Raw genomic sequence first — 22,316 nt, forward strand, 5'->3', positions numbered from 1 at the left:
GTCTCTGGATCATATATATATCTATAGCTATTATACTACTACTACTATCTATATATCTATATATAATACTTATCTATCTATCTTCTATATATATAAACACACATAATCTTTCAATTTAAGCTATTTTGTAAACTGTAAATCATAGTTTTTATGGTAAAGTAGTGGCAGTTTGTTTGCTATAAGGTACTGAAACAACTGTGTGTGTATAAAAGTGTATTCTGCACTCATTCTTCTAAAAAGGAAGTAGAAATAAAAATCCATTGAATTTCCTCATTGTTGTGACTGCATAATCTCAGTTTGGTTTAGTATTTTGTCTTAACTGCTGTTGTGCACATTGTCACGTTTGTAATACACTTGTTAACAGCCTTTTGTTGAAATAAAGACACTAAAGAAACATGATGGGACATGTGTTTAATGCTTTGGAGATCAACTGCATTTTTCTCCCCCCTTTTCGTCATCAGATCCAAATTAAAATACGATATGCATGTTAATGTTTCTAAATGGGACAGAAAAGTGTTAACTCAGAGTCCCATGTTTGTTTTATTTATGTCATTTTTTTAGGAGGTTCCAATAACAAAAGCACAATTGAATATGTGAAGTAACATGACACATCTTAAAATATCCATATGTAGCCGGACCATGTTCTGTACAAGGTGTTTCAACAATTGATGCATTCATAACCTGGCTGCCATATGAAATGCAAAGACCAGTGTGACAGTAAATCACTTTGTTCTAACGTGTACCATGCCATACCATGACTATACAAAGGATTCCTTGTTGACCAGTTGGCTCCCTCCTCTGGTTTGCAGGGAGAATGGCCGCTATATTGCACAACTATATTTTCGATTCAGACCCAGGAGGTTTCCAAACACCCCCTCTACTGCTCAAAGGTGGTCGGTGCAGAGGCCTGCTGGTGTCAGGTATGTAAGCTCAGGGGAATTCAAGCAGGTGACAACAGTTGTGAAATATACTTGTTGCTGCACTGCCTCCAAAGTATACCCACAAAGTGTCAGTACAACGGCTGCAAGTACCTTTGGAAATATTGCACCTTCTTGTATGCATGTGTATACATATATATATATATATTTTTTTATAAAAAAATAAATAAATATATATATATATATATATATATATATATATATGCATAGTTGTAGCTTATATTTTTCCAGTTAGAAAATTTCATCTCTAAAATTACATCAGAGATTTGTTTTTACTCAGAAAACGGTAATGACGATCAAACACTGGTTAACATCATACTGCTAAAATGTGCTTAATGCATCTATTAGATATCAGTTCTATATAGTTCAGATAAAATATTCAGAACAATAATTTTTCCAAGAGAAGTCTTGGAACTTAATTTTCATAATGGTAATTTGCATGTGAATCTTTTTGATAAGTGTTTTTATGTAGGCCTTTTTAATGCACTTGAATGTATTGTCACAATATGTGATCTATGTGGACTCTTCCTACTTTAATAAATGTTTAAGAGTTAATTTTGAACTTCATATAGTTTGCTTGATGTTTGCAAGCACCAAGGAAACCTTAAAGTTTAATTTATAGTAATTTTCATATTTAAAATTTAGCTTAAACTGTATAGAAAATGATGCATTTAGTTTTGACAACTGGCATGTTTACAGTTATTGCAATTAATTTTCTTTGGCAATTTTATTAGGCATATTTTCTTGTCTGAATTGTATAAAAGTGAAGAAAAAACCCTCAATTGTTTAACTTTAACAGATTATCCAGTTTAAGAAGTATTGTATGATTTCTTAAGACTGGATGATGATTGGTGACGGACACCTTAGACATGTCATGTCTTCTTTTAGAGACAGTATATCAGTGAAGAATAAGTGTGCGTTCATGCAAAGACTAATTCATTTTAATTTTAAAAATATTTCTTTTTTTACATCCGTTTGTATTAGATGGTTGTTGGCTGGTGTCGGTGCAGTGCCATGTGTCTCTCTCTTGTAGAGGATTCACGGATCTAGGGGGAGCTCTTGTCTGGTGATGTCAGCCCGACAGCCTGTGTGTGTTTTCATGGGCTGGTGAAAAGTCGGAGGAGGAGGAGCTGCTTTGAAGCACAATAAAGTCACCGAGCAGGGAGGGAGAGAGGCAGGCGAGCAGATGCAGAGCATGGTAGGAGGAGCAGACATTCATTTTTCAATCCAATTCATAAGCAAGAAGGTGAAACTTTAGCAAGACTTTACTAGATGTAGTAGATGAATAAACTACCCTTTCAAAAGGACTGCCCATCAGAAACCATGCATAATTTAAAACAAAAAAAACCTAAATGAACAGGTATAACAGAGCCTTTTAGATAAACCGTAAAAGCGTTCCACATATCTCATGAGCTTGAGAAAAAGACTAAGGGACGTCCTCCTGTCAAAATATGTTCACATTCAGTATCTTAACTCATATATGCCGTAATTTAAAGGCGGAAAAAAAGACCAAAACGTGAGTTTTGTTCAGTTATGAATTTTATGTGTCTATATCTTACAATCAGAAATCCTTTCAAAGGGTATATTTCCATTTAAGTTATGCACCAGAATGCCATTTGCAATAAAAGCTGGGTGACGCAGGGTGGGAGGCTTGCTCTGGGAGCTCGTTGGAACAGGCCAGCCCATTTTTGTCCACAAGAGAATGTCCTGTTCTTTGGATGTTTGTTTTGGCTGATGTCAGCCCCTGCCAAGCATCTTCATCTTTCTTTCATCCTTCCCTTCATTGTCCAAACACTCTTTGAAGCCTTCCATGTTCTCAGCTACTGTCTTTTATGCAAGGATTCTTGTTTAGGCCACTCTTTTTTTTTTGCAGAAAATAGAAGACGAAGGTAGGAATGTTAAGTGAGTTAGTGTTGGACGACATTAGAAATAGCAGGTTTTTTTTGTGGGTTATCTCTATTTTTCGGCGAGGTTCTTTCAGACCCTTCCTGGAACTATCTGGGTGCTAAATTAATTGCTCCTGATCCCACGTCGCGCTGCAATCGGCTTAGTGCTAATCTTGGGCTCTCATAGTGCAGCCAACTCTCGTCTGGGCAACGCTGCTGCTCTGAGCTGTGCTGTGCTCTCTTCTTCTAAGGCTTTAACCCCTGGCAGTGTCTTTCATGTGCCCCTTTTCCCATACACCCGCTTTTTCCACTATCATTCACGTCGCTTTCATAAAGCAACCGGGGAAGCTTCGTTTTTTTATGCTTGTCATTGCGAATAAGCTGACATATTTACCTCCTTCTATACAGACAAAACTTTTCCTCCCCTTGAATAAATGTTTCTCTGACTGCCTGGACAACTCGAGCGCTCTCTGTGCTTTCTCTGACCCCCTCTTCCATTTTCTCATCTTTTCATTTTTATTCCATTTCCTCCTCCCCTCTCAGTGCGCCTCTGAGATGGCCACATGTTGTCTCCAATGACCCTCTCCCGGACATATCTCAGTACTCGTGTTTTTTATTGAGTTTGCTCTGATGTTTCCCCCATCGTGATGCTCTGACCATCTGCCCTACGTCCTCATTTCCCTGCTTTCCTTTTTGCCGTTTCCCTCTGATGTCAGTGCAGCAGTTTCGTGATTTATGACAAGATTCTTGTTTACAGTTTTGTCATAACACATATGCCCTTTTTATCTCTCAGTTCCTTCCTTTTTTTTTTTTTTCTTCCTTTGCGAGCTTTGCTTGTCTTTCCGGGCTGTTCTTAGTGAAGCGCCTGTGTGCTATTTAAAGAGGCACGCAGAAAAGCAGGGTTGTTTACAGTGCCCTCAAAACACAGGCTGTCTAGAAACAGGAAGTACCATCGCCCAGAAGCACAGCGACCCTCAGCCAACATGTAGCCACTTCCTCCTCCTCCTCCTCCTCATGGCTGAGCTGCAGCTCCAGCAAAACAACCCTCATGCTTATCAGAGAATTCTTCCCCCCCTCCCCTCGGCTGTCTGTCCTCCTGAATGGCGCACATACACAGCAGGCTTTTCAGCTCTCCACAGTGTCCTATCATGCTTTCTCCCGTTCTCTTATGCCTACCGTCTCCCCTTGCCAGTTCAACATGCCTGAGTAGCTGCCTGGAGATGGAGGAGCTAATTAATTTGATTTAGCTGTTCTCTGTCTCTCCTTCTCTCCTTCCCTCTCTGTCAGGCAGTGGAAAAACCAGCCGTCCACCCCACCTTCCACCCTCCTCCAGTCCACGCCATATCAAGCACCCCTCCCAGATAATTTTCCACCTATCCTTTCTCGTCTCCTTTTGGAAACGTCTGCGCTCCCAAACCTTCCCTTCCTCTCCTGCTCGGCTGTTTTCTTTCCTGTTACAAAACCATATTTTTTGCCAGTGGCTCCAACACGCTTCCAACTCGTTTTTTAAAAACCGAGGGGCCAGCTGCGGCTCCTACGTTGCCGGCCGCCGAACCGGCCAACATGTCGTCTCTCACGCACCCACAGAGAGTTTGTGTGACTCAGCAGCGTTCTAACCCTCAGACAAACACGCTTGTTATAGCTCACCGCGTCTGCGATGATAAAGTAGGCCTGTCAGACGTCAGGGGATGAAACTCGGTTTGTGTCATTTGACACGTCGCCTCTTGAGTTAAATCCATCACCTAGTTCTAACTCGGCTACGCTATCAAGCATCTCCTCTGAAATATCTGGAGGGAAAAAAAAATCCCTGTTTTTTCATTATGCTGATGGGACATATTTGCAACCTTCATACATTGCAGGTCGAGGACATCTGCTGATGAAGGCCTGTGAGTGTGTGTGTGTGTGTGTGTGTTTCAGGCCCATCTTGCAGTAGAGGAGCAATGCAGTGTTCAGTTAGTTGGCTCCTCTCCCAATTTTCATGCATTCCCAATTTTTAAAGTTTCCTTTTAAAATCTGGTTTAAAATGCTGAAAAATCTTCCTGCTTCGTTTTTGTGCAGTCGTATTAAAAAAAAAAAAATTACTTTGGGATCTCAACACAACTCTAATTCATCTTGTTTTCTTAAGGTCTCAAAATATGTCTCTGATCACCAATTATTTTCTTACTTTTGTTATGCCTTTGAGTATTTGTTTGATTCTGGATTCAGGTTAAATGTAAATCAGTAGAGGGAATTCTTTTTTTTCCCCTTTTAAATTAAGCTTACCCAGTCATTCATGAATAAAAAAATGTATCCTTTTAAAATGTTTTTATTCTCAATAAAATAATTAAAAAAACACATTTCTGAACCTGCTTTTATATCTAAAATACATTTATTTAATGCCTGCTGCGTTGCATTGTTTTCATCGGTTAACATCTACTGGAAAACAAATGATATAATTTTATGATTTACACGCTAGATACTAAGTTATATACGCTCAAATTTCAACTAAGATCAGATTAGATTCTACTTTATTGATCCCACAACAGGGAAATTCACTTGTCACAGCAGCAAAAATATTACAACATACCCTGTATAGAAGAGATAAACAATCTACTAAAACATTTTTAACAATATACAATAAAAGTATAAGTGAAGTAAAAGTTCAATATAAGTAAGTGTGCAAAGTACATAAATATCTTTAACAAAAAGTCATCTTTCTTCTGAACTTAGTGTAAAATACTTTCACATCCACCTCTTTTTACCACTCCTGCAATATGTCAGGAGAGGATGTGATTTATCAATGAAAAAAATAATCAGGTGTAATCCTAAATATAGTTTAAAGTAGAAAATAAGCAAATTATCTCTGATGAGCCTGGCATTTTTTTTTTTTTGTTATGATAAACTTCCTTTTAAAAGACAGGAAAAATAACAGTCAGAAGTGCAACAAGCAAAGGAATAATGTCAATGCTTGAGCATCAGGGAACAGCGTGATTTGCCAATAGTAAACGCATTATAAACAGGAGCAACGACATGTGATCAAATGCAATTTTCTTTTTCTTCAACTGTGTCCCTGCACTCTAGTTTACCGTGGGAGATTGAAAGTTATGACACCTGCAAATTATTAACAGTAACTAAATAATAATCTTTTGGACCGTTTAAGTGAAATAGAATAAATTCTCACAGCACATCTGACAAAGCAAATGAATACTCTTCCATGTCTTTAGGTGGCTAATAATGTTCTTCCTTAAATACAACCTGATGCATGCAAGAAGTGAAAGTAAAGAAAGAAAAAACTAAACATTCATGGGTTGTGGTGTTCATGTGACTGCCTCAAAAAAACAAACACACACACACAAAAAAGATAAAAACAAACACTGATCTGATCATTTCCGTGTGTAAATCCTATAAGAGGAAATGAAAGTGATTTGTTTGAGGTATTGCTCTAGCCATCTGACAATTTTTAGTTAACCCACATTGGTCTGTATATGATAAATATTCATCCAAACAAATCGTAATGCTTTATGCGAGTATGACAGTTTCACTAAGCAGTAATGAGAAGATGATCCCACTTTCACTTGACTTGCGTCCAAATCAGAGGTGGGTAGTAACGAGTTACATTTACTCTGTTACATTTACTTGAGTAAATTTTGGGAAATGTTGTACTTTTAGGAGTAGTTTTGAATCACTATACTTTTTACTTTTACTTGAGTAGATTTGTGAAGAAGAAACTGTTCCTCTTACTCCGCTACATTAGGCTACGTTGAGCTGTTACTTTTCTTTTATTCCTTTTATCCACGTACACGTCAATCTCATGACATCACTGGGTGATTCTTTGGGGAAAAATGTTTGTTATTGCATGTTTTGTCACATTTACACAGACTCAAACACACAGAGTTTCTATGAGTTCATGTTTGTTCTAGTTCTGCCTGGTTAAAAAAGAAAAGTACAAAGGCTTGACATTTTGTGCTACTTGTGCTTAATTTATTTTTTTATTCTATGTTATTTATTTTATTTATTTTATTATTTATTAAAGTACTTGAAGTTACTTTAAGATTATTTTAATTTAAGCTATTTTTTATTAATTTTAATTTATTTTATTCATTTAATTTGCCTGAAGATGATTATTTTGTACTTTTGTCTGTTTGAATGGTCGTGTTAAAAAAATAAATCCGACGTTACTCAACAGTTACTCAGTACTTGAGTAGTTTTTTCACCAAGTACTTTTTTTTACTTTTACTCAAGTAATTATTTGGATGACTACTTTTTACTTCTACTTGAGTCATATTATTCTGAAGTAACAGTACTTTTACTTGAGTACAACTTTTGGCTACTCTACCCAGCTCCAAATACACATCTGGATGAGCTTTTCTTAAAAAGCAGAGGTGTCTTCAGTATTCACATTCATTACTCAGGTAGAAGTATAGATACTAGAGTTTAAAAATACTAGTAGAAGTTGAAGTATCAACTCAAGTTTTTTACTCAAGTAAAAGTATAAAAGTACTGGTTTCAAAACTACTTAAAGTATAAAAGTAAAAGTAATGTAAGGGGGGGAAAAGCCATTAAGGACAAAAGCCATTGAAAATGAATGCAAATATATTAAAGAAGCATATATGTGTACTATTGAGCATTAACATGTGTTTCAGAGAGCAGCAGATATGATGACTAGTTGCCTATAAGTATTGTAATGGTGCAAAAAGTCAAACTTCAGAGGCATGTTATCATTTATCCTAACCTTTATTGGAATGTACATCCAAGTTTAGTTGCAGGAATCTGAGGGAACGGATGTAAGAACAAAACTGGACAAGAACATCTGAAACAACCACAACCAAATTCACTCTATCCGGATGGAGCAATTTAACTGGATAGTTTTTTTTAAAGGCCGAAATGAAATAGAGTAACGAGGCTGTTTTTAAAATGTAAGGAGTAAAAAGTACAGATAATTGCGTGAAAATGTAAGGAGTAAAAGTAAAAAGTCGTCTGAAAAATAATTACTCCAGTGAAGTATAGATAACCAAAATTTCTACTTAAGTAAGGTAACGAAGTATTTGTACTTCGTTACTTGACACCTCTGTTAAAAAAAGCTTTTTATCTTCCACATAAATTATTTATATTTACTATGATCATTTTGTTTTTTTAATCCTATATTATTACATAACACTTAAGATATAATATATTAAGATATAAGACCAGAAGCATGAGCCTGGCATCTATTAGTTTCCTAGATTTCCTGCTCCACGTCACTGGGCTGATATAGGTTTTTTAGTAAACAGCAGCCAAGTGTGAGCTGAGGACAAGCTCCAGCACGCCCCCCCCCCCCGCCCCCCCCCCCCCCCCCCCCACCACCGACCGGTGCTCAAGTTACTCACAACACCCTGCTGCGTCTGCGAGACAACGCGGAGGGACGCAACCCCCGCGCCCGTCAGACGTCACATGTAAACATCTGCTCTGCTCTCCGCGCTCTTGCAAAGCAAGTGTCAGTCGCCTAGTGTCACCGTGCGTTTCCGTCCCCTCATGCGTCTGTCTCGGCGCAGCCAGGCCACAGACACATGACTCGAGCTGCGTCCGCCTCGTAAAAGCTGCCGCTTCCTCTTTAAGAAGCCACCGACATTTGAACTCCTCCAATGTTGTTTGACTTCCCACTTTGATCTCGGTCCAAGTCAGCTGGAGAGCAGGTTAGTCATCCCTTCCTTGAGATGACTTGAGGATGTTTACTAACACTTGAACATGCTTTTAGGATACACCCGTGCAAAGGAGGGGACAGAAGAACCTCCACATTATATACCCTGGATTGGAAGTTTGATGTGTAATATGCATGGGAGAGAAACTGTGCTTGGGAAGGATTTAACACATCCAATGCTTCAGTGCACTCAAACTAAAACAGCCTGACTGCAGGTGTGGCTGCGCGTTTTGGGAACTGGCGGGGGATGGTGAACTTTTCCTTCCTTGTCAGCTACGACACGGCTGAATCATGCAGCGTTTTTGCTGGAGCAGCAAAGCCCAGACTGCAGGTCAGTACAGCCGGTTTGAGACCTTATTAAATTAAAGGCACCTTGTACTGCTTTGATTGTAGTCAAAAAGTTTCTGCAGAAATCCATTATGTTTCTTTAGAGTTGCTATAAGCAGTGTATTTATTCAGAGTCCTGATAAAATTGTTTCATCTAAGGAGAGAGGAATAGATTATATATATTTGTGTATATACAGGACTGTCTCAGAAAATTAGAATATTGTGATAAAGTTTTTTATTTTCTGTAATGCAATTAAAAAACAAAAATGTCATACATTCTGGATTCATTACAAATCAACTGAAATATTGCAAGCCTTTTATTATTTTAATATTGCTGATTATGGCTTACAGTTTAAGATTAAGATTCCCAGAATATTCTAATATTTTGAGATAGGATATTTGAGTTTTCTGTAAGCCATGATCAGCAATATTAAAATATAAAAGGCTTGCAATATTTCAGTTGATTTGTAATTAATCCAGAATGTATGACATCTTTTTTTTTTTTTTTTTAAATTGCATTACAGAAAATAAAGAACTTTATCACAATATTCTAATTTTCTGAGACAGTCCTGTATATACAGTACGGACCAAAAGTTGTGTCCAAACTTTTGGTCTGTACTGTTATATATATATATATATATATATATAATTTCACTGTGACGCTCTTCGCTGTGGTTGCTCTGATTGTGACGTTTAAACAATACTTCCTATCAAGTAAGAGGCATAAACATTGGATAAGTAACATAAATAGCTTTATCGATTTGTGAACGTGCTGTCAGTTTGCCTCAGATGATATTTACCATCTGCAAAATAAACAATGCATCAAGTGATGCATTGATGCAGTGATCAATCAAGTGATGCAAAGCTTCTTCGATGAAAACGGCTTGCAATCTAAGAGCTGTTGCTCTTGGGTAATCTCGTCACGCATATTCAGTCCCGAGGAATACTGTTGCGCCTTGTGCATCGCAATGTCCTCTCTTAAGTGCACCTGCACAGTAAATGAAAACACCAAGTCTTGCTCCCAGTTAGCCTGGCTTCTCCTCGGCTGAGACCGGTGGGGCCAGTCGGGCCTCTGCCCCGGAGAACTAGGAGCTGCAATGGAGGGAGCAGAGTCGGGGGGGGGGGGGGCTTTTTCCCTACATGGGCTTCACTCTCTGGGCTGGGAGGATCTGAGATGTCCAGCACCTCTGCCTGCCTCCAAGGAGTTGTCTCGCCTCGTCCAGGAGTTGACGTCACCACCGTCCTCCAACAGCAGCTGCATGACGCGGCTTCTCCACCTGAGGGAGATTTGCACAGTGAGGGCACGCAGCCTTAGGTGTTAGGGCAAGGTCGATGAGTTCATGGCCAAGACAGGCAGTCAGAGTAAGGGTGGAGGTCAAAGTCCATAATGCATCCTGTTTTGCAGGAGGGAAAGATACGGACAGTGGGTAGATCTCTTTGCTTTGATTCTTGCTTTTAAGGACTCGATGCTGAAGAAAAAACGGAAGCAGAACTCTTGTCAGTCAGTGTATTTATACTCCGTGTGGGCCAGTGTTGTCCAGGTCCGCTCCTCGAGAGCTGCTTTCATGCCTGTTTTACATCTTTTCCTGCTTCGACACACCCGATTCAAATGTAAGACTTACCATGAGCCTGTCATCAAGGTCTGCACAAGCCTGTAAATGACACATTCATGTGGGTGGACATCATTGAGGCCACTGCGATGCACAAGGCGCTAAAGATTTATTCAAGACTGCATGTGCGGGGGCATTACCCAATATCGACAGCTCTTAGAGGGCGCAGCCTATATGTAACAGGGATTATAATACATAAGGGAAGTGATAAAAAAATTAAGCCTAAAAGTTGTGCAAATTGGTCAAAATGTATATATGTGGTGGAAATAATAATAATAATAATGAATTTAATTTATAATGCACTTTACATTCGATGAATCTGAAACATTCAAGGGATAGCGTTTGTCTACATAAAAGTGTGGTCAACAAGACTTTAAAGGCACTATTACATGCATTATTGTGTGTGCGTGCGTGCGTGCGTGCGTGCGTGCGTGCGTGCGTGCGTGCGTGCGTGCGTGCGTGCGTGCGTGCGTGCGTGCGTGCGTGCGTGCGTGCGTGTACAGGTCCAGCTTGTTAAGCAGGTGGTTGTGTGTTTTCTCCCTCACTGTCCTCCCACTTGTGATGGTTTTATCTGAACTGTCAGTAATGAGGGTCGTTCGTATCATATCTTAAAGAGTGTTAACTTTCATTTCAACTGGCCTCACTGGCTCCACTGACACTATCTGCTGTGTGTGTGTGTGTCTGTGTGTTATGAAGAGTAGAGGCATAATAAGGAAATCAATCTAAATGCCACAAGGCCGTTCTGCAAGCTTTTTTTAATGCATTTCATTTTCATGTTAAAAAAAAAACAAATAAAACCACAAAGGCACTGCACGTGGTTTATTGTGTAAAAGATATTTCTGGGTTAAATCTTGTAAGATTTACTATAACCTAATTATCTCCCTTACAAGAGCTAAAACTCTGTATTAACAATTTATCCAACACGTTAACTGAGGCATAAAACCCCCAAAAAAGCTGAAGTTGCATTAGAGCTTGAGTCATTGTGATATTTATCATGTTGCTGGAAAAAAAACATCATATGTTTAACATACAGTTTTATAGTTGTAAATATTCTCATGTTACTTTTTAAAGAGCCACTTGAGGTTCATCGAGAGTTTGAGAACCGCTAATGATTAATAGTTTGTATTGTCATAAAGCCGCATGTGTGACTGACTTTGCAGTACCTGAAACCAAACAGAGGCTTCCTATCTGAGACTTTCTTTTATCTCCTCTTTGAAATTACCACCAAGTGTAGCCACGTTTTAGACTAAACATCAAAGAAAGTGCAGACACGCTACGAGGAACAAAAGCAGGAGCTCGTAGTCATGATATGTTGCATCTAACTGGGACAAAAACCCAGAAATTAATCATGATGATAAATCTGAGGTAAAGTTAGCAAGTAGATCAGCTCACCACATGGCAAACCGCTTCGGCTAGCTACCACCTCCTACTGCACTCTGCAAAACATTGCACGGATGGGAAAAACCCATCATATGACGTCTTATAATGATGGACGGAAAAAAATAATTTCAAGAACCCGTTTTTCTGCATATAAGGATGCAATGAAGATGTATTAATCGTGGCAGAGGCTCGGTCGTGAGCACTGAGGCCTTACTGACAATTGTTCAGACAACTGTTGGGGCCTTTCTGGCTTGCGTTTACGTTTCACCTGCGTGGGTGTTCTCGGGTTACTTGCCTTCATCCTTCTAAAACGCATGTCTGAACATATGCATTTCAGGTTTTTTAGTCATTCAAATCTATTTGGAAGAGTGAGTATGAACATCTCTGAGTGTTTTGCAAATGTAGGCACTGGCATCTACGACATTTAAGGTATAAATGTAATGCTTTAGTGAAAACTGCAGTCTGAGAGTTGCTCTTTTAAGTTATTTGAATGCTGCATTGTGACTGTTTGTAGACTGGACCACTGTTACTGCCCACGTGGATTAAAATGTCCTCAAATGTACATGTCTATGTGATATCAGATGTTGAGACTCAAACAAGGAACCTCTTATGAAAATCTTTTCCGCATGGCAAACCAATGAGCAAACCCTGCAAGGTCCTTTAATAGCCCGAGTTAGTTAGGAGTTTGTCTGCGTAAAGTGATCGTCTCTACTCCAGAACGCCGTTCATCATAGGTGCTCAGTCGGGGCGATGAACCCATAAACCTGTCCTCTGGACATAACCTTTTAGATAAATCGAATCAATTTTAATCTTGCAGATAAATCTATTTAGGCTACAGTCTTTATACGAACCTCGTGACTTTCCCACACTTTAACTCCGATTTTTGCAAGTGTTTTTCTTTTCTTTCTGCCATGAAAAAACGGTTAAGTAAGTTTTGATGAGATAATGGCTAAGAGTTTCCACCAAGATGGTTTCTTTAGTTCCTACATCCTCCTGTTAATAGCACAGCATGAAAAGCTGTGACCACATTTAGCCAAACATCAGTGAATAGGCATAGATGGACGACGGGGTGTCTCCGAATGCGGAATTGGTGGCTGGCTGCAGCCGAGGAACAATGCCGGCGCACATGTGTGGACTGGGCGGCTGCCCGCCTGCGATACACACACACACAAACGCACACGTTTCACACACCCGAGAAAACCGTTTTGCTTTGCACCGACATAGTTTTACTTCCAGTTTTCATTTTTCTCATTCACACTCAACCGTGCGTGCTTTGAAGACGTGCAGGAGCGCATAAGAGAGGACGGCCAGGCGGGAAGAAGAAAAAAAAGAAAAAAAAAAGAAAAGTTTGTCCAACTCCACGAGCCAAAGAGGTCACAGGAACAACACCCAATCCCAGAGCAGTTCCCATGGAGACCAGAGTGGCAACGTACAATGAGGAGGGTGAGAGGGAGAGTGATGAAAGACAGGGAGAGAGGGAAAGGGCAAAGGGGGGGGGGGGGGGTAGGTGGAGGGCAGGTTGCTGGCGTCAAGGTTCAGTTGGTGTGTACTTGTGGGAGAGTTGCTGGGGGGGGGGGGCAGTGTGGACGGGGCAGTCCCCACTCAAAAGGACAGTGGGAAGTGTGGTGTTGCTGTAGCACAACAGGACTCGAACATTCTTGGGCTGGTATTCGCTGCTCTCACGTCAGCTGAGCGGACGCTTCCTGGTCTGAGCCTGCGGTGTGACTCGTGGCTGAGATATATGGAATTTCCACTGATCGTGACATCCGCGGCCACGAGCAGCCAGGATGGCGGGGGCTTTTTTGTTGTGAAGCGTTTGGCAGGAAACAATTGAATCAGAAAAACGACGGCGGCGGCAGGGGCGGGCAATGTCGAAGCCGCTCTGCATGAACAGACCGGGATCCCTCAGCCGCTCCGGCGCGGCCTGAAATAAACCCACCGACCTGAAAGCAGTTAATTGACATAAGCGACACCGTCACCGGTAGCACTTGAACCCTTTTAGCTAAGGGTCTGGACAGGTGATGAGTGTCCCGGCCCTGCTCCACGGCCCACGTCTCCCCCCCCCCCCACACTCTTTTTTTTTTAACAAGGCATTCTGCTCATTATGCTACTTAAGCCCCTTTCAGACGTGTGCTGCTTACCATTAATCTGGTGGCAACTGAAAGTGTTGGCGTCTCGTTTTGAAAGACTTTTAGAACGGTCAGACGTAACGACACCAAAGTCACATGAACAAGCAGATGCACGCAGTCACGGCAGCTTCATTTGGACGATATCTGATTAACTGTTTGGAGAAATCCTGCAGATTCTGACAGTAAAGAAATACATTTGCCCCAACTTTTTCTTGCTCTAGGTTTTATCACAGTTGTCTACAATAATTACCCCGCCCCACACACACAGATTAATTGGCATCAATAGTTGCCTATTTGTTGGTTTCATATGTAAATTTTAGTGACAATATTATGTTATGAGACTAATTTAGGGACCAATGAAGTTTTACGTAGTTGTGCAGAGTGACGCATCACCACGCTGTTACCGTCCCCTGCTAAGATCTGCTGCTTCGTACTCTGTCCACCTTTTATGTTGCTTTCCTCATGCTGCTGATCTTCAAATACACATGTTATTGATATCAACACAGAAACAGTCGTCAGGGAGCCTCACCAACTACTCTCAATTTACTGTAAAGACAACGCAGTGATGTATTCACAATGGTCCCTGCGTTCAACACAGTTCAAGAGTGTTTCCAGCTGCAGGAAACCTGCTCTAGCTGAGAAGCTCCATCTCTTAGGGGCGGTATCTTCTCAACAACTGTGGAGAAAGTCTGGACCAGATTTTCAGCACGTTCGCTGGAATCTTCCGGGGCTTGCGTCTGGAAATGTCTCAGGTTTCCGGAGTCGTGCTGACCTCGGACGGGATGCGATTCAAATTTTGATTAATCAGTTACCAGACCGGTTGTCTTGACCTTCAGTTCTTGAGGGCCGCCCGCCGTCCCGCGCGTTTTTTAGATGTTTCCTTCCGTCGACACACATGATTCAAATTAATGGATCACCATCGGCTTGTCTTCAAGGTCTGAACAAGTCTGTTAATCACGCAGTCGTTTGTATCGGGGTGTGTTGAAGCAGGGAAACGTCTAAAACACGCAGGACCGCGGCCTTCGAGGACTGGAGTCGGAGGCCGCTGCACTAGAGAGCCGCTGGACTCGTGTGCCGGAGCATGAAATAATGTGTAGATGCCACATACGTGCAGCCATGTTCCCGTGTTTGTGGGGTTTGGGAGTCCACGAGGAAGCGTGTCCCTGGCAGCCAGAAGCCACGCCTTGGCTTGGGCTTGTCGTCAGTCCTCTGCCCGTGCCCATTGGACACATTGTTTTAAGACACATGGTAATGAGCGGGTATCAGGCCAGCTACAGGAAGTGTGGAGTCCGGTGTTTGCTGTCTAAAGCCCGAGCCAAAACAGGGACTTGTGAGTCAGGGCGTCTTGGCCCTCTGTGGGATGGACTTTCACCGGTCTTTTTATAACGCAGCTCTCGTCAAGGCTGAAACTTTTTTATCGAAGTGCAGCGCTAAAACTGCCGGAGCGTCCCTTTTTAATGCCTCCAATTTTCCACCAACTTCACTTGTTTCGCAGAGTGCTTCCATCCGCCATTTGACTGCCCGCCAGTTTGTCCTCTCCCTGTCTCACTTTCCCGCTGTCTCCTCTGCTCACTCCTCTCTCACTCCCCTCGCTGTCTGTCTGTCGGTCGGTCGGTCGGTCTGTCCTTGTGCCCAGGTTTTTTGAGTTGGCGTGGTTCCTGTTTGTTTTCAGCCATTTTGGGGACTTGCAGCGCTCGTAACAAACTGCTTAAATGGCGTCCTCTTGCTTGCTTGCTCTCCCACTCTGTCTCCCTCTGCCTCTCCCTCCCTTTCCCTATCACTGGGCTTTGTGTATATAAAGTAGTGTCTGTGTGTGTGTGTGTGTGTGTGTGTGTGTGTGTGTGTGTGTGTGTGTGTGCATGTGCGAATGTGCGTGTCAGAGAGAGGGGAACAACACTTCCAAATAAAAAGAAGATTGGATTCAGTGGGGGTGTCAGTGGAGGGAGTGCAGGGGCTGGTGGGGGTGTGGGGGGGGATTCACTTGCCGGAAAAAAAAAAAGAGCAAAAACACCAAGAATCGTGTTTCTGAGGCAAAAACTGGTGCGAGAGAAGAGAAAGACAGACGGAGAGCAAGAAAAGGGGAGTGAGTGAAGGAGAGCGAGCAAGTTCGAGTGTGAGAATCGCTCCTGCCCTCTGTCTTCACACACTGCTGCCTGTATGTGTGTGCATGTGTGTGTCGGTGCACCGCCTCTCCCTGTGCTCTCCCTCTCCCCTCACACACACTCTAGACGTGCGCACACACAGACCGAGGGGGAGAGAGGGAGTGTGAGGGGAGAGAACACATCGCAGCAGAGATGCAGCAGGAGGTTTTCCGAGGTACGTTCTCTTGTATGCTTGCCGTCCTGAGAGACCGAGAGAATTAGGAGGACGAGAGGCTGAATTCTGTCGTTTTCTCCTGCTTGTTTTTCTGCTCCACTCCTCTGCTGAGGCGGCGGTGGCTCCGTGCATGAAGAGGAGGAAAAGGTTTTTATTTTACTCTGCGCGTGTCGGGGGGTGTGAGTGTTGTTGAGTGCGTGTATATATGCTCTGTGTGTTTGTGGAAGCGCATTTATGAGTGTGTATGCTGGTGTGTGTGCGTGTGGCGAGTCTGTCTGTGCGTGCGTGCGTGTGTGTGTGTGTGTGTGTGTGTGTACCAGTAATAGGCCTCGTCTCCCTCATCCTCCCCTCTGTTGCTGACGCACCACGCAGTTCTTTTTCAAGAGCGATGACTCGTTCCGAGATTGTGATGAAACTTTTAATTTATCAAAGCCTCTTGCGTCTTGGTGATTTACCGCAGGTGGGATGGGAGGGAGGGCGACGGCGGGAGGGGGGGGGCGACGGCGGCGTGCACGCACGGGGAACATGCGATGGACATGACGGGAGGTTTGTTTTGGATTTTAAGATTCGTCTTCTAAAAATGGTGGGCCAGTCGCCCCCCCCCCACCCCCCTCCCCTCCGCCCCCTCCGCTGCCTGTGAACTTACACCAACAACATCAGAGGAAGTGTGTCGGGAGGAGAAAAGTTAAATATCGGCGGGGTTGAAAACATCCCCGCTCCCATCGCCCCGGTTCCGTCTCTTATTTCAGTTTTGGGGCCAGTTTGTCCTCCATTTTACCAGCCTGTTGTTTTTCCGCTGGTTTCCTCGTGTGCAGCAACGGAGGGGGCACGTTCGCGTCCCGAACCCTGTTGTTGCCGCCTGAAGCCTTTTATTTCTTTTTCAAAACAGCCGAGCATCTGCTGCCAGCTACTCCACATTCCTGGTTTCCAGGGATGCCAGCTGCCTCTGCTCCGCGTACGGAAAATATGACCTGCGCTTCCATAGGGTTGGGGGTCATAGGTCAGACCGGAGGAAGTATAGCGTCTCATCACGCGGAGGTGACAAAAAAAGATGATGTTGGCATAGCAATTTCATTTAGGTATTTATTTGAGATTATATAAAAATATGTACTTTTTTGGGGGGATTTATTTCCCCGGGACATGGAAGTCGTGACACTTGTCACCTTTTGAGTTGGTTGACTCTGATTACAAGTCTTTTTGTTCCAAGCGTAAAGGATGCAGACACATTAAGGAAGCTGCTGCAGCTCTCCGCTTCTCTCCCCTACCACAGTTGTACTTTCAGTTCACGGTGACCGTTGTCACACTTTTGCGTCGGCTTTGCTCGTACTAAATGTTTTTCCCTCGTCCGAGACTGCGAGTTCCAGCGAGCTTTCATGCCTCCTTCAGTGGAGAGCACAGGCGTAAATTGAAAATGATTTGGGGGAAATTACCTCAAAAAGGTCACCGGTATTGTGCCGCTGCTCTCCAGTGTGATGTTGTTGTTGTTTTTTTTTTTTCTTTTCTTTTCTTTATTTTCTTATGGGGTTTAAATGTGTCCTCTCGCGGCTCTCGTGACTCTGTTGCAGCGAGCGGAATTATGGGAGTTAGGTGCCGAGCCGAGCGCTAACGGAGCGTGCAGAGTACATCGTTTTAGACATGGGCAGGGTTGCTGGTGTGTGGCCCGCCATTCAAACGCACCACGACACAACGGTTCACACACCAATCGAGTGCAGGGAGCTTGTCACTCTGACGGGGGGATCTGAAAGACAAGGAAACCATAAAATGTGAGCATGAGATAGATGTGTTTGAAGTCCCCTTGCATCCCCCGCTCACGCCACCTCAGCCACCACAACCACTCCTCGGCCCATACCAACTTCCCCTCACCTCCTCCCTCCTTCTATCCCATCTGGCTGGCTCCAACACGCTCTCTTGGCCTGGGGGTTGTGAAGAGTTCAGTTGCTGCTGTTGCTAACAACCCCCCCCCCCCCCCCACTCCAAGCTACACACCCACAATCACAGGCACACACACACACACACACACATACGTAGAGTTGTCCATACACATAAACTGCTGCCCTGATAGTTGGGCCCTTCTGGTTTCCCGGTAGAGAGAAAGCCCAGCTAACACCTCCCTCTTCCCAAATGTTCCTTGCCGCTGGCTCACCTGCTGGAAGGCTGAGGACCCAACCACCCCCTCCCCTTAACGCCTTTCAACCAGGCACTTTTACTCTGACATCGTCTCCCTAACTCATGGTTTCAAAACGAGGTGTCCAACAGGGAGTAAAAACGACTAAAAACTCTTCCCAAAGGGCTTTTGCTGGTATTTGACGGATACTAACGTCGACTAAATATGCCTATTATTACACTTAACTATTATTTACCTGCAAAATTATTTAATTAAGTTAATAAATGGTGGATAATAAAGACGTTATAACATCATTCCATCAAACAGGAAGTAAAAATGACCAAAAACTCTTCCCAAGAGGCCTTTGCTGGTATTTGACGGATCTAACGTCGACTAAATATGCCTATTATTACACTTAACTATTATTTAACTGCGAAATTATTTAATTAAGTTAATAAATGGTGGATAATAAAGAAGTTATAACATCATTCCCTCAAACAGGAAGTAAAAACGACCAAAAACTCTTCCCAAGAGGCCTTTGCTGGTATTTTACGTACACTAATGTCGACTAAAAATACCTATTATTACACTTAACTATTATTTAACTGCCAAAATATTTAATTAAATGAATATATGGATGTTATAACATCTTCACTGTATAAATTTGTAAAATTACTGAAAAAAATTCCAATAAGAAATATTTCTTTTCTGCAAAACCGTTGCTTGGTTCTGCTATGAACACCCTACCCCCCCACCCCTCCCAGCGTTCAATTTAGCCGGGTTCGTCAGCAGTGCGTGATACATGAAGACACGTCGGCTGTGTGTCAAGATGTCAGAAAACTCAGATCCAGACTTCATTTGAAGTTTTTTTTTTTTTCTCTTCACCTGTAGCACATAGCAGGTGATTGTTCATGTCAGACATGTCCTCACGGCTGGAAATGCTCTGTTTGGTTTAGGCCAGGGTGGCGCCTGGTTAGAGCGTTCAGGAGGCAGAACATAATGCCGACTTGACCACTTGATTTGCAGCCAGTTACCTGCTCCTTTTCTCACTGGGGGCCCCGGTCCGACACCGCACAGACTTTGTACTGTGAAGCTGGCGAAGCTGAGAAAGTGGAGTCTGCGTCTGATCGCAGCGGTTCAGTGTTTTGCTACGTACTTTTTGATCAAAAGCACCGAGCTGCACATGTGAAGAAAAAAAAACTGTTTCACTTTCAACTTAAAATAAAGTGATTAAGATCATCACTGGACTGCTGGCTCGTTTGCAGACGGTGACTGCTGCGGTGCCAACGCTCTTTGCAGCGCCATATTTTCTTGTAGAGATCCTGTTTTGCAAGACCTCAGGAGATTCTTTCTTTTGAGTACAAAGATGGATAAAATTGTGAAAATAAAAGCAGTAGATGTGATTTAGTCCTTGGAGCAGTAATCTATTTGAAATGTTATAATGAGTAATAGACACGTGTTAGATATTTATAGTGAAGCACATTAAGAGGCTTTGAAACCATATTAACATATAATTTGCTATTATCAGGTCATTAATCCTGTTATAAGAAGTATTGGACAAACCAGTTCAAAACAGTTTGTCTTAGTACACAACTCTTTGAAGTACCAAAGAAAAACACGATCCCTGCGGTTCGACTTCTGCACAATTCCCTTTTGAGATGGAAAAATGCCAAAAAAAGAAAAAGACTCGGAACAGCGTTTCAACAAAGCACCATTTTTCTGTGAGGAATAAACAGATTGCTCAATGTCTAGTTCAAGGCCTTGAGCTGGCGTACCAGCCAAACTCCTCCAGTGTCCTGCTCTCTGTTCTGAAAGTCCAGCGACGGCGCTCCTGGTGACAGATTCTCTGTTTAAGGCCGCTATATTGCACTCCGGCGGCTTTAGTGGCCGCAGATTCAGGTCTAAGGATCCAGTGGAGAGATACACTGCAAAAAAAGTATTTAGAAGGAAATTAGATTGCCTTGTTACAAGGAAATTAGACTGTTTTGTTAGTTTTAAAGATAGTCAAGATCATTTTTCTTAGATATTTTTTCTTAAAATAAGACCATTTTGACTATAGTTAGGAATATTAGGCCTATTTCTGGAGGGTTTTTTGCAGTGTATCTCAGCGGGAAATCATAACTTTTTAATACGTTTAAAAATCCAAACATTTAAATATTAATTAGCCAAAATAGATATTTTCAGTCCAAAAGAGTAATTATCAGTAAAAACAAATTAACCTGTGCTGAAAAAGAAAGACTTATCGGAATATTTGTTTTATTTTTCTTTATGATTTAAGAAGTTTTGACTGAGAGTTGAAATAATTAAAAGTTGGCAGAGGTCACTTTTTCCTCATGTTTACCTTTTGATTTAATATACAAATCAAATCAGTGAGTGCTAAATGTGTGCCTCTGTTCCAGCACCCCGTCAGCGAAGGGCCTGTCATATGAAAGCTAACAAGTTTGGCATGATGTACTTTATTTACATGAGTCTAGTTTGTAATTTGTCCTGCACCAGCTGAGCACCTGCTCGTGTTATGCCATTTTGCAGAGCCACAAGCTTTAATAGATGCACACTTCGTAAACCAACCGCCGTGTTTATTTGTGCAGAACATCCTGTTGCAGAGACGTCGCGGAGAACAGGGCGACTGTTTATTTTTTTTTATTTCTTTGCATTTGTGTGGCTGTGAGTCGAACCCACAGATAAATGCGCGCGTTCGTTCGTTTGCACAAAAGAGAAAGAGGTTTTAAGCGTGTTTTCTGCATGTTCTACGTGTATGTGAGTAAATCCGGTACATCTGAAGCGTGCTAAAAGCAGGCTGTCACAGTCAGACAGCGTGTCGTGCAGCCTCTGCCTGTGCAGTGGCTCTGTGCGTCACAGGGAGATAAAGAGAAAAAAACGAGGGGGCGTCATACGTATTTTCCTGTCCGCGGAACAAGCATCAGATGAGAATGTAAAATTTTTTAGCCTCGGCATCTTGTCTCGGTGTTTCACCTTCCAGGGACGGCGCTGGTCGTGAGGGATTTCCTACCCAGCATCTATCACACACAGCAGATGTCGGCGACAATGAAGGCCTGTGTCGATACTGAACAGAAAAATGCACCGAACCTAGTGAGACTTAGCTCGGTTTTACAAATAGATCTTGCGTAAGAAGGAACTGCTTTATGCAATGAGTCTGTGATGAAGAGTCGCTTGTGTTCTGCCCTTGTTGGCGATACATCAGTCCAGCTGCAGTCCAGTAGCAGACCCCTCTGCTGCCCTCAGATTCACCTTCCAGCTTTGAATATCATTTACAAACGAGCCCGTCCATGTTGAACTACTTTGTTTATACCTGTGTGGCTTGCAAGCCGGTGAGATGGTACGAACAGTGCATGTGCAGTATGTGCAGTATGTGCAGCTCCCGTCCGTCTGTCTGTCTGTCTGACAGCGTGGTGTGTCTGACTGTTCCTGTTTCAGTGCCCCCTGTCTCTGCTCCCTCACTAACCCTCACCCTCTTTCTCTTTCTGTCACCCTTTCACACTCCCTGTTCCTCGCCCTCTTTCTCCCTCTCGCACTCTCTCTCCCTCCTCTTTCCTCTGCAATAACAGTGCTGACCTAGTTTCTGCCTGTTCAGGGCCGCCTGTGGAATTTTACAGCGGCCTGCCTTCCTGGCTGCCTTGCTGCCTGAAAACGAAGGCAGAAAAGCATGACTGAGGATTTTTCTTCTTGTCGCATCATTATGGCCTTATAGCGTCTCCGCTCTTCTCCCCCCCCGATCCGTCGGGCTAAACAAATCGGGCCCATTTCAAAGGATAGAACCAGGCGGACTCTTTTTTTTTTTTTACGTGCGACTGCAGCTTTGCTACGTGAAATTACACCGGCGCGGCCTCCGCTAACGCACCAGCCGAATCAGAATGGAAATGAGGAGAGTCTCGCTCGTCTCCTACAGCTTAGGTGAGATTGTAACAGATGCAAAGTGCCGAAAAATACCCCCGTCTCTGTGCACATGCAT

General features: G+C 42.7%; 1 protein-coding gene across 7 annotated transcripts in view; it reads left to right on the plus strand.

Moving 5' to 3' along the window:
• The first annotated feature begins 666 nt into the window (after positions 1–666).
• The window catches only part of zbtb4 (zinc finger and BTB domain containing 4), a 31,030-nt gene continuing 9,380 nt past the window's right edge, over positions 667–22,316 (plus strand). The window contains exon 1 of one of the 7 annotated variants that reach the window (XM_061709518.1): positions 667–920. In XM_061709518.1, the coding sequence (XP_061565502.1) occupies positions 745–920 (176 nt within the window). In that variant the 5' untranslated portion in view covers positions 667–744. The other 6 variants (XM_061709524.1, XM_061709523.1, XM_061709521.1 and 3 more) reach the window with 6 other exon arrangements.

This window comes from Cololabis saira, chromosome 20 (genome assembly GCF_033807715.1).
Source record: "Cololabis saira isolate AMF1-May2022 chromosome 20, fColSai1.1, whole genome shotgun sequence".
Taxonomy (NCBI): Eukaryota; Metazoa; Chordata; class Actinopteri; order Beloniformes; family Belonidae; genus Cololabis; species Cololabis saira.